The 14006-nt window shown below is 34.9% G+C and overlaps 1 protein-coding gene across 2 annotated transcripts in view; it reads right to left on the minus strand.

Moving 5' to 3' along the window:
• Positions 1–505: 505 nt before the first annotated feature.
• The window catches only part of LOC134752812 (FK506-binding protein 5-like), a 35967-nt gene continuing 22466 nt past the window's right edge, over positions 506–14006 (minus strand). Inside the window, exons 5-10 of one of the 2 annotated variants that reach the window (XM_063688572.1) lie at positions 9705–9915; positions 6831–6958; positions 4995–5113; positions 4127–4214; positions 2271–2331; positions 506–895 (exon numbers count right to left, since the gene is read on the minus strand). In XM_063688572.1, the coding sequence (XP_063544642.1) occupies positions 2313–2331; positions 4127–4214; positions 4995–5113; positions 6831–6958; positions 9705–9915 (565 nt within the window). In that variant the 3' untranslated portion in view covers positions 506–895; positions 2271–2312. The remainder of the gene's footprint in view (positions 896–2270; positions 2332–4126; positions 4215–4994; positions 5114–6830; positions 6959–9704; positions 9916–14006) is intronic. The other variant, XM_063688565.1, reaches the window with a different exon arrangement.

A 14006-nucleotide genomic window follows, 5' to 3' on the forward strand; every position in this document is an offset into this window, starting at 1 on the left:
TTCTTTTTAAATGATTTACCTAGTTAGTATACGTAGACATAAAAATATGTATAGATATAGATTTTCAGTTGGAATACTCAAATATAGGAAATGTTATTCTGAAATGTAAGTATGTATGTTCACAACCTTCTCTATATAAACTCTGTGCACAACCTCTCAACTGAAATTCTGAAACCTGTGTCCGTGTGTAAATAAATGTCCAAAAATCAGGTAACCTGTCTAAATGTCGTTGAATTAGGGTGCGACCCTTAAAAAAATCCGATCAATTTTATTTTATTTTCAGTTCAAACGTCGTTCCGTTAGGAAAGTTTTCCTACAAACCCTGTCAGATCAAAGTAAAACCAAATACGTGAGTAACCCTTTTAAAATTATTTTAATATTAAACGGAGAGTTTACTAGGCGTAAAAATGAGGTTTACCTATTGTTTTTCAAAATAACCAACCAGTTTGCCTGATACTGGAGTACAAATATTAGAAAATTGGGAAAATAAAATAAAAATCATAGGTAAAAAAACATTTCAAAATTTATTTGTAAGAAAAAGAAGATACTTATCAAAAAATCTTGTAACAGAATGTCAAAAAAATCACAACAACAGTAGGTCACTTAAATTCTATTTCCCTAAAGTTTTACTGCGATAAAGTATATAACGATTTATATATTATTTATATTTTAATATCGCTATTAATATATATTATTTCACATACAAATGTAACCAATGAAAAACATAGGTACACATTTTTTCAAATTATATTTGTAATATTTGGTTACGTTTGTACGGGTAATTATTGTAAAATCACAAATCAACACCTTAATCTCTTGGATTATCTATCTACCTCTTTAAGGGGATTCATACACTGAAGATGTCCCTCGGTTCCTCGGTTGTATGCCGGCATTTCTGAAAAATATGAACAATCGTTATTTCTACAACTCAACAATAGTAATGGAGATTAATGAAATAATTATTGAACTCAATTCAGAGGGAGTGAGTAAAAAGAGTGAATGAATGAATAGTACAATCGGATTAGGTCTAACCTCGAAATCCTTTCAAAGATATGAAATTTGGTACTATGTATGTTGGTAATATGATTTACTATTCGGCGTCCTCTTAAGGCAGCTGTATTGATTTTTCTTTAATAAAACAGGTGTATATGTACAGGTTGTGAAGGGCAAGGGGAATCTACCGATATGTCATTTAAAAAAATCCGTCCAGTATCCTGAGCTACAGGATGTACTGATTATCAGTATTTAAACCCATAACCCTACTTTCTATTTAAGTCGCAGTTGAGTAAAATGTTGATATTGGGGTATAACGTGTACAAATGTATAGACAAAAGTGGAATTCATATTCCTACAAGTTTCCTATTAAGAGAATATCCCCTGAAAGGGTATAGCCGCTAAATATGGATTCAGCTATTATTTTCTATAACAAGATGTATTTTTTCCGCAAAGATATCGAGGACTTTTTTGTGTAGAATTTAATAAGCTTTAATGTTGCCATACACCATATTTTCATAGATAACGTATATTTAGAGTAAAACGCAAATTTCTCCAGGATGGTACACATTTTCCAAGATGGCTGCGATTCCTAGAGGTCCCCAAATGTCAAATAGTGTGGACATGAAAAAGAGACCTTTAATTAACATACATAGTACCAAATTTCATATCTTTGGAAGAATTTCGAGGTTAGACCTAATCCGATTGTACTAGAATCCCAACAATGGTATCGATGTTACATTTTATATAGTTTGCTCTAGAAATATTGCGTTCAGTGAGAAAACCGATGTAAAAATGTAAGGATGTTACTTGATTGTTTTTTTTAATTCGCCTGTATTCGACACGAACATCAGGAAAAATAAATATCGCTATGCTTAAAGGTAACGTTCGGATTGCGACTGCAGCAGTGCTGTTACTGGAACGTTGCAGCAACGGAAAATAGGAGTTGTCATCGTCAATCCCCTTGACAAAATGAGTGACGGAGTTGAACGTTCCAATCGCGACAGCAATGCGGCAATAGCGGCACCGCAATTTATCAAGAAAATCGACAGTGACATTGCCCGTTTTCCGTTGCTGCAGTCGCAATTCGAATATAATCTCTAGAAAAAAGTTAACAATAGGTACTTCCCATACCAATATAATAAACTGCTAGCGAGGGAGCAGATTCGAACTTACAAATACATATAAATTTTATCTCATTTTGAATTAAGTATTCTCTTGTTCGCATTTACTCTCTCTTCTCTACACTCCTATGAAAAGTAAAAATGCGTACCTACCAGTTTTTATGCAAGCATTAGTAACTATTAGTGGTTAGTTGGCTACACGTCTGTGGTGTACCTGGAATTAATTACACACACAAATAAAGCAAAAAAACAAGAGATTTCTGTCCTGTCACATAGGGCTTGCTATCCCGCTAACATCAGCAAAGCCACAGCAAAGCGGTTTTGAGAACTCAGATTAACAAACTAAGCAAACCTTTATACCTAGATATACTTCTACGTTACTTAAACCAAGTTATTTCTACGTGTGGAATTAAAAACTCTTACTTCATACCACTTCACAAGTCCCAATTAAATTATTCGGATGGTAATACTACTTTAGTAAAGACTGTAGTCACGCACATTAACAAAACAAGCTACATCACTGAACGCAAATGTTTATTTGTTCTCCAACCAAATAAACATTTGGGTTCAGTGATAATAACATCATAACAGGAGCTATTAGCTATAGTCCGTTTTTTTTAGGGTTCCGTACCTCAAAAGGAAAAAACGGAACGTCTGTCTGTCTGTCTGTCTGTCACAGCCTATTTTCTCCGAAACTACTAGACCAATTAAGTTGAAATTTGGTATACATATGTAAGTTTGTGACCCAAAGACAGACATGTAACGAAAACAAATGAATTTTAAACATGAGGGCCACTTTTGGGGGGTAAATGAGAAAATTAAAAAATAAAGTTTTTCAAACTATATCAAATGAAAGAGCTCATTGTGTGAATCTCAAATATATATTTTTTAATAATTTTAGGATAAATAGGCAAAAAATGATCATTCCCCCCTTTATCTCCGAAACTACTGGGTCTAAAATTTTGAAATAAAAATAAACAAAATAGATCTTTACCTATAGATTACAGGAAACCTATTAGAAATTGCAGTCAAGCGTGAGTCGGACTTAATCACTTAGTTTTTGATCCGACCCCTACAGGTTTTTTACAGACATTTCACTTACGTTTCACATAAAAAATACATTGTTTAAATTGTGTAATATACGGAACCCTTAGAACGCGAGTCCGACTCGCACTTGGCCGGTTTTTTTTTGAGAATACACTCCGTAAAACAAAACTCCCGACCGGGGTCATACTATTGTTTTGTAAGCTTTTATTTAGTTTCACCTGTCCCGTTGTCTGTAATCAAATCTTGCAGCTAAATTATATCCATACTTCCACTTATTCCATGGGGCTGAAACTTTACTTAGGACTTAGGTAAGCTGGGTGACAATGCAATATTTTAGTACCAACCTTTCATCGAGCTGATCTGATGATGGAGACCGGATGTGGCCATAGCAACTCTGTGATTAGTTTCATCGTAATACGTATACGTATCGTAAAGAATAAACTGGCAGTTGCGAGTGTGAATGTATTTCATGAGATAACTGCATTATCATATTCGATCTTATACCTATTTTTAACCGACTTCAAGATTTCAAAAGGAGGAGGTTCTCAATTTGGTTGTATGTTTTTTTTTTGATGTTTGTTACTCCATAACTCCGTCATTACTGGGCCGATTTTGAAAATTCTTCTTTTGATTGTAAGTATATACAAACAGATTGGTTCCGTTTTTGTCAAAACGCAGTTCTGATGATAGGATCCATGAGGAATCGAGGGATTCCTCAAATGTTAAAGGCATACATATAGTGATTTTAGTATTTTAATCGACAAATCAAGCATTTACATTTAAAAAAGTGACATTTGATGAAGTGGAACTGCTGATGATGATCAGAACGGAACTCTTCAATAACGCATAGTTCACGTTTGGCGATTTGTCATAATAATCATAATCATAATGTCCTCTTCGTTATGTTTGTAAGTTAGAAAGTGGCAAGCAAGCGTGCACTAGAGCTGAAGGCATAAGGTTACCTGTCGCGAGGCATGGCGTCCTCGTCGGAGTCCAGATCGTACATGTCGGTGTGCGCGTAACTACGGTTAGTGAACCCACCCATGTCCACTGAAACATTCAAAGATAATTATTATTAAGTATAGCTAAACCAACCAATTGTTTCTTTCTATTATCATTAGGATCATGGAGGCCAATTCGAACATACATTTAGATATCTAAATGATGTAATTTTGCCATCATTCCCGCGTTTATTTCGCTCGTAATACTTGTTCGTTGGCACAAACGAGTCGCACTGGCGAATGATGACAAAATGGTGGATGTGTGTGGTGGATGGCGAATGATGATAAAAATGTAAGTACGAATTGGCCTCAAGATCTCGTGATCACCCAGTAGGTAGGTATATTTTATTTTAGCAGCTCGCCAAGTAGGTTATAATGTCGGTGTATTTGTTATTCACGAGCATGGTGTACCTATACGAACAAAAACGTTATTGATAAAGCCAAAATAATAGCACGCTGAAATAGCAGTGGGTTCACCACGTCCGACTGAAGAACCCGTAACACAGGAATCCTTCAAAGAAAGTTGTGTACCTACTTATATGCATATTTAGTCCCTAATCTGTCAACACAGTGAATCCCGAAATACTTTTAAGTAAACAGTATGTTAGTACATACTGCCCATACTCTAGCGAGTTGCAAGCGTAGGTACAGATGTGGCTGTATGTATAGTATCAGAGGTCGCCAATCCAAGCCAAGCCAAGCCAAGCGTGGCGCACATGCTGGCGTGTTTGAAATCTGACCTGAGAGACGCAACGGACAGGGATGTAAGCACCGCTGCTTCCTTGGAAGGGAAGTTTGATACGAAAGAAGTATACATAAACAGGTTTACCTCTTGCGGAATCATAGTCTTTCTCGGCGTACAGCGGCGGCAGCATCTGGTGGGGGGTGGGGTAGAGACCCGAGCTGCGTTTCTCGTAAAGGCTGTCTGTATCGGTGTGTGCGGACATCCTGGAACCAAGCAAATAAATATATAAGGTAAAAAAATATATAAAATATAATTTATATCTTTGTGCGACATATCTACTTAAACTAATATTTTTACGACAAAATATTTACTCATGTAGGTACTTTTCTTCTGACTAAAATGTAATATCTAGATATGAGACCTAGGCCTAGGCTCTCCGAAACATGTGTAAATCTCAACAAATCTAAACGGTGCTCTGTCCGTAAATCACAACAAATCTAAACGGTAGTCCTGCTTGCTGGCTTAATAACATTCCTATGTCTGGTTTGTTTCAGTGTCAAATAACTAGCGAAAATAAAATTAAGAACAGCTCCTCACCCAAATAAGTCCGGTCGTCTTTGCGCGATTAGAGGTAAGTAACATCAAAACATACATTGGTTATATATATGTAACTTATATTACACGGAAATCCTGGTGCGAATAAATTTCATTATATGCTGCGTGCAGTATATAATGAAATTTATTCTGCACAAAAAATGCCTAAACCAGTGTTTGCTATAATAAAACACAATTTTTTTTAATTAGAAATTAACGAGGAGATATTACCAAAAATGATGCAACTACGGCAAAGAAGAGTTTACAAACACTGTTGATTGCTGCTATCAATGACGAACTTAAGTACTTATGAAACTCCAAATAAAACAAGATTAAAGAGCAATATGTAATAATTTTGATAATTTTTGATAATTGACATCACTTCCTCTAAGGATTAATGAAACAATTTAGGGAAAAATCTTTGTGCTACAATTTTACTGTGAATTTTGATTGAATCTTATGATTCTTTGGGTTCGATAGTTCATAGAGAAAAAAATTAAAAATGTATCTAACCACTACAGTTACCAAGGATATTGATAGAGTTTATAGCAACGGAGCTATTAAATAACATATACGCAGTTTAACGTTTATAAAGTTTATTAAGGGTTAAACACAGTCCACAGAAGATAGTCAGTACAGTACGGAAGAAAGAAAATAGCACAGGACACCATAGAAGAAGAAATACAGAAAAGTACATGTAAAACGTATTTAAAACATAAGCGAGAGCGATTGGCCTGCGCGCGGCCTTCCGGCGTCGTGTAGCGGATTCGACTGATCTGGCAAGAAAAACCGGGAGCGCACGAATGCGCCCGAAGATGTGCCGTTACTTTTAAGTACATCGCTCGGCCGCGGGAGCGCGGCGCGCGGGCAACTAATATTAACAATAAAATTATTTGAAACATAATATAATATGTGTTGCTACATCAGCCCCTTCGGAGACCTTTAGGTCGATTACAAGTAACTAGGGAAACGTACAACACGTCCTGAGCGAGTTCTGCGTTCGGCCTTTGCTGGCTGTGGCGCTGCGAGCTGCTGATCAGGAGCCGGACTAAGATCGGGTTCGCCTAGCATGTACGCGGGCTTGAGCCGATCGATGGAGACATTATTTGGCTTACCTTTAATAAGGATCTTGAAAAACTTGTCTCCCCGTTCAATCACCTGATAAGGCCCAGTATACGTAGGTTGCAGGGGCTTCCGTACGGCATCATTGCGTAGAAATACATACATAATATAATATGTGTTGCTACAAGTTCAGAGCTTTGCCCCACGACGCGTAACAAGGTTCATTTGGCTGTTCTAATGGCTTTTACAGCTGTTATGCGTAATGGGCCATAGAACAATCACACAATGTAGAAGTTTGTAATAGCGAGTAAGAAGTAAATATACCTAGAGTAGTCCTCGAAGCAACTGTACCGCCAGAGCGCGAACGCCAGCATGGCGGCCGAGACCACCACGCCCAGCGCAACCACAAGCCACACCGTCAGCACACCGCCGTCGTTAGGCACTGAGAACTCCTGGAATACGAACAATATTGCATTTATTACCGATCTGAGGATGGGAGACACAATCAAAAATCAATGAACTGATCAACGGCAAATAGGGTGGCAGCCAATGTTCCCGTCAATTCAATAACTTTGTGGCCTTTTGTAATGGGGTTCGTTTGCGTTAAACCCGGTAAATAGTTCTGATTTTTTGCAGACTGGTACTGGTGGACTTTATGGTAATTTTCTGAACGCGATTTTTTTCGTGTCCGAGATGAAAATCGGAAGGTAGCATCAGATAATTTTTTTTCATAAAGAAGTTACACTTCCACACCGCGGTCAACATGAATTCACTGATTAAATTGTTTTTAGGGTACACTATTATGGTACACTTAAAAATATTGTGTTTTATTAGGGTACACTTAAAAATAGATAACGGCTCAAATTACTACTACCGTGCCCTGTCCGGAATCTGTTTTGAAGTAAGTATAATGAAAATTCCTACTAAAAACTGTACATTAGTATCACTTATTAAATTTAAGTTTAATAATTAAGCTTAATTAATTCATTTTATGTTTTGTTGTACTTACTAACACTATATGGATCAAAATTATTTGAAATAAATAATTGAATTAAATTAAATGTTAAATACTTAAACTAGATAATATTTACTGAGCATATAAAACATTAACTTCTTTGTGGTAAATAACTCGTGATCGATGTTTAAATTTTGTCCGAGGTCGAGAGTAATTTTTTGTCGAAAATTTTCAAAGCCAAAATCAACATCACACGTGAAGCTTTGACTTGTACTGCAATTCCCTTTTCTTGTTCTGTCATGTGTCTTCTAACAGATAATATAGGTATAATTTTGACAAGTCACTGAAATTTCTAAAAATTTACGACAGACCTATAAAAACCGGTAGGGCGACAATTTTTATCTAATTTCGATGGCCACAATAATTGTATATATGTTTAATATCTATTCGATATCAAATACTCGTTTGATATAGCCCTTTTCTATATTTATATTGAGGATAAAGTAGTATTTCTGTAAAATGCGAACTGGATTTTAGACGATTTTATTTCTTACGAAATCCAATTCCCATGCCTCGTTTTCTAGGCACGGGAATTTGAAATCATCATTTATTTTATTAAATAAACGCTATTACTATGGATATTATATGTTTTTCATCATTATTTATGTCTCATATCGTGGAACAATTACAACTGGGCCACATATTACACGAATTTTAATAAATACATACTAAATATCACTTTTTTATTAATTCGCTGCGAACCCACGAATGCTTACAAATTATTTCGTTAAAGCTTACGATTCTAATACCCGACTTATTAACAACCCAAAACAATACATGCTATTCATAAACATGTTATTCATAAATATTAGTAAAAGACCACTTTTAAACAAACCTACATAAAGGCTGTCCAAATGTTCATACAATATTCCATTATATAAAATTAGAATTAACTACGACGATGTTTCTTAAAGTCAGATGATTAATAATAATCAAACTAAAAAATAACATTTTTTCCCATTAAATTCAGAAAGATACTTAACATCATTAGTTAGGTTTTTTGAATCATCAGTTTTTTTTGGATGATGCAAATAGTGAAATCGGTCCTTAATAATAATCCTATAAGTTTATTATTTTACTTTTGATTAATAATAAAACATAGTTTAAAAAGGATTATTCTTAGAAAACCAATTCCAGCAAAATCCAATTCCCATGGACACAAAAATTCCCGTACCCGGATAGAATTTTCAAACTGAAATATCATTCAAAATTTCATGAATATGTGTACCCTGAAAGTAATATTGGCTTTATTTTATTTTTCTACGAATTATCACATTACATTTTATTATATTAATTCAATATTTCAAAATTCTATGGAAATTAGATAAGATCCTTATGATGTTGGCTCAATGAATAATCCAAGTTTGAGACCTCGAGCGCCGAACGCAACTTTGTCAAAAATCGAAAAAAAAACGCGAAAATGTCGTTTTTTTAGATTTGGGCGATTATAACCCTAAAGGACTACTTTTTGATAGTACCTTCTCAAAACGTTTTTAAAGTAGGTACCTAGACTAAATTTGCTACAATACGAGACTAGAATTGTCTCTGTAGATTCAATCGTTTCCAAGCCTTTCAAAATTTATATTTTTTTTAACTTGAATTCGTAGGCTATGTGAGTGCAGTGAGTGTGCACTTTTGTCTCAGGCGATGCCGCTTGGCACGATCACGATTGTTCCTAAGGTCAAACAAAGCTGATTTGGCCCGATAGCCATGAGATCGTACCGTGCCCACCCCCCGAAAAGGAGGGGGGAATGGTCGGCTCCCCAGGTCCGATTCCGATCTATGCTATATTTCTTCCTACTCTTAGCAACTAGGGCGAGATATATCATTTTCATATAATTTAGGGATTCCTTATTCTACAAAGTATCACTTCAAAGCAGGTAGTCATACATTTTTTTTTGTAAAAATACGTAGCGGATTGTGTGACGATTTCCATAGAAATTTAATTATGACCAAGGTAAAAAGTTAAAAATGTAAAAAAAATCACAACGGCGTTTTAAAAGTATGAATATAATGTTTGCGTGCCTAAATTATATGAAAATGATAATATATATCTATTAGAAGTAGCTCATGCTTACAGTAGTATTATTAAACTATCTTTTTCCTACTCGGTGTTCCACTAGATTTCTTGAAACGGAGACACTGTCTTTGTTAACCATCTACAGAGCTATTTCGAGACTCACCTCAATTCCCATCTGCCTGAACCTGGCCGTGAAGGGATCCACGCCCGCGTACGTCTCCCACATGGTCTGCAGGTCGGTGCTGTTAAGCCGGGTCCCTTCCTCCTCGTCTTCGTACACCAGCGGCACGGAGAATTGCACTTGCGAGCACTGCTCGTAGCCCGGCCATGCCACGTTGCAGATGGAAGCTGAGATTAGCTGGGTGATCTCTGAACTGGAAAAAGATAAAGTTGAGAATTAATTTTACATGGGTTTTACGAAAATCATGAATTTTACTATGTGGAATAGCCATTTATATGAATGACATTGAAAGCAATGTGCAGTTGCAGAACATTGTTAAGAGGATAGGGGACGATCGATTCTCGATATAAACGTAGTCCTCATTTTCCTCCCTGGATATTGACATAATGGAAATTATTTTTTCACATCACCTATTCGAAAAGGGAACTTTTCTTCCCTGCTAGAAGGGATCAAAGTGGCACTTTTCCGTTCAAGAACATTTTGTTGCCAGTATAAAATATTGACACAAAGACATATGAAATTAGTATGCATATAATCGATTACAATTTCTTTATAATCGATCACGTGCATACGATTTTTTTAACTTAAATAATATTTTGTTGTAATTGTAAACAATAAATGTAATTAGCGTATATTAAAGTAATTAATAGCATATTTAATTAAGTAAATTAATTAATTAGCGTAATATTTACAAAGAAACGTAAAAAAACATTAGTTTAATAATTTAATTTTTATTTTGTCATTTTAGGTCTCCTTAAACGCAGCCATACTTGTCTATGCAATTTAAAAAGTTTATATTTAAAAAGTTTTGTATAAATATTTCACAAAGCATTTCCTCATAGGTGATGTGAAAAGCAGTATGTGTCACATGGTAGCAATAGTACATTTCGATGCTAGTGCGGAAAGTATGTCATTACTTCACGAGTACCGAGATATGAATGAAGAATGACATATCCGCACGTGTATCGAACGACGTTTTTTAATACAGTTGCGAAAAAATAAGAAAAGCAACAAGTAAGGAATGGAATTAGAAACTTTTATATTATTAATTCTGTGACACTGACACCTTAGACATTGACATTATAAAGAGGTATTTTTGTAGCTTTTATTCGACTAGAATAGATTTTGTTATTATTATTGAACCCACTTGAATGAAAGTTTTTTTTTTCAAATGCATGTTCTATAAGACAGAAACAATTGTAAATATTAAAACATTGTACTATTATTACCTAAATATCGTTATTTACGATTATTTGTGTATCGTATATTTATAAAAACAATATCGAATGTTGCCTTTGGAAACTTAAAACATTCTAGCAGTAAGAAAATACGCCTCTTCTTTGACAGGCGTTCCGTTCCATTCAGACAACTTATTAAGAACGATTTTTCAACATTACAAAATAAACGCGTTATAATACTTCTAATGATGAAGAGGTAAGTAATAAAATATGAAATATGCATATTTTTCGTATATTTTACATTAACAGTAGGTTTTTATGTTGATTACGACGTTTAAAGGGAACTAATATTAACACTCATTAATAAGTAGTCATGAATTGGAACAAGTTAAAATTTCTAGTTCGCGAAAACCAACTTTCCGCACGCTAAACAGCCACGAAAAGTAGCACTTTTTGAGCAACTGTATTAAAAAAATATTTTCACCTTGGGCGTTAACACTTGAATCCCTCGCTACGCTCAGGATCCGTCGCTTCGTATAGGATTCAATTGTTCGCCCTCGCCGTAAATATGTCATTTTGCTCCCTTGTGACACAATCTACAATACACAAGTTGATGTATTTTAATCATAACCGTTTGATTTTTTCGATTTTTATTTTATTATACGAGTTAGGAGCTTTTAAAAATTTGTATGAAACCTGTTTTTCGCTCCTAACTCTTATAATAATAATAAAAATATTAGGCAAACGAGCAGATGAATCGCTTGATGGTAAGCGACTACCGCCGCCAATGGACACCTGCAACACCAGAGAGGTTGTAAGTACGTTGCCGGCTTTTGAGATGGGAATACGCTCTTTTCTTGAAGGTGTTTGTTATGACTCCGAGTTTCAACATTGTTTTGTTTTTGTTTTGTTTTAGAATTTATGCTATTTATGCTATTCGTGCACTCTGTAAGTAATGTATATAATGTTTGTTTGTATTTCTCTATACTATAAGTGAATTGTAATATTCTATTCGAGAAATAAATTCTTGAACCATAAACCATATATTATATCTCGTGTTTGTCAATGTTTTTAATTACACTTACTAGTTAATAATGTTGTAATAACTATACTAGATTAATGTTTATTAGGTACCATAAAATTGATAAATATTGGCTCGCTATTGTGTTAATTCTTAACGAAGAACACAAAAGACGAAATACATATTCGTCATACAACCATCAATATAATGTTAAAATATTTATAGTAAAAATATAATAAAAACATTACGAACGCGAAGCGCGAACGTAGCGTCCCCCCTTAGGTACTTACAGCTTAGGAAAATATTATTTCGGAGTATTTGTCAGGCTGTCCGGATGTTCTCATCTACAGGTGGCATTCGTCAATATATTATCGTGAAAATACGTAAAATTTAAATATTATAGGACAATTTTACACAGATCGACCTAGTCCCCAGTAAGTTCAATGAGACTTGTGTTGTGAGTACTAAACGACGATATATTCAATAGGTATATAGATATATAAATACTTATATACATAAAAAAATAAAGAATATTTGTAAGCAGGTTCGATAAGTATATGGACTTTTTTCGTTGATGGAGTTATTGTAATTTTTTGAAATTGGAAAGCCATGGGAGTTTGCGAGGTCTACAGCTGACACAGCCACTAATTTTCTTGATCTTGATTTACAACAACAACTCAACGCATAGCGTTCTATCTACATCTACTAAATATACAAGCGTATAATAGTGAACTATCGAGTATGTTTATTGCGATCTAAAATAGAGCCAAAGGCATTTAACGTGCCTCTAACTACGTCACAACGTTCTTGAGATATTTTAGTTTTATTATATACATAGATTTCATCATTACATTATAATGGTATAATATACTATTATTTATTTATGTAATTAAAACGAACATCATTGCCTTGCTAATCGACAATTGGCCCAGTTAATTAAGAATTCCAATTTTTAACCTATTGAATCAACATATTCATATGTTTTATATAACTCTCATACGATTTTTTACATAAATAAATATAATCAGACGCAACACAACATCAGTAAAGGGTCGGCAACGCGCATCTCTGGTGTTGCAGGCGTCCATAGGCTACGGTGACAGCTTACCATCAGCAAAAAACCGGCCAAGTGCGTTCCGTACTTTTTAGTATTTGTTGTTATAGCGGCAACAAAAATACATCATCTGTGAAAATTTCAACTGTCTAGCTATCACAGCGCATGAGATACAAGCTGGTTACAGACAGACGGACAGAAGGACAGCGCAGTCTTAGTAATAGGGTCCCGTTTTTACCCTTTGGGTACGGAACCCTAGAAAAGAAGGTTGTTAATGAAGGTTTATATTTTTCTTTCAATATGTAGTCATAACTTATTTGTTTAATAATTATGAGATTTATGATTACTATACCTACACATTAGTAATCATTACCACAGATATTTACCACAAGAGTGGCAGTGACAACATACCGTTTTTAGTAATTCCGTTATATTTATTGTCTTATTGCGAGTACCAGTGAGTATTTAAAGTAATCAATTTGAATAAGCTAAATTCACAGGTTGTTGTACATAGGTATAAGATATAGACCTTTAAATAACCCTTGCCTCAATAAGACTAGGTACTTTGACCTGTGAAAACTATCCCTTCACTTCATTTGTATGTGCTTTAAAAAACGCGGACGATAATTTCAGTTACCTTGATGTGTAAGTTATTCCAACTGAATAAAATTAACATCCAAATATACAACTGACGGAGTTACGACCTCGCAGAATTATGCCAACATACTGCATCTGGCCGCATGCCAACAGTTTGTTGTTCAGGGCGCAGATAAGCAGCTCTTCAGGTTATCTTTCAGGGTATTCCTGCATGTATTATTCATGTCATGTTGTATTTAAAAACACTATGCCGTTTGCGGTACATGGATGTTTATCGCATCTGGTGTGTGTTTAGCGCGCTGTCAAGGCTGTTGTAGGCGTAGCAGCTAGAAGTGCAACGGATTTCCGCTTTCCATTCCACCTTTTATACTTTTCGTACTGAAACGGAGCAGCTGCAAATCAAAATCTATCAATTTTTTTAACTGACTTAAAAA

This window comes from Cydia strobilella, chromosome 2 (assembly GCF_947568885.1).
Source record: "Cydia strobilella chromosome 2, ilCydStro3.1, whole genome shotgun sequence".
Lineage (NCBI taxonomy): Eukaryota > Metazoa > Arthropoda > Insecta > Lepidoptera > Tortricidae > Cydia > Cydia strobilella.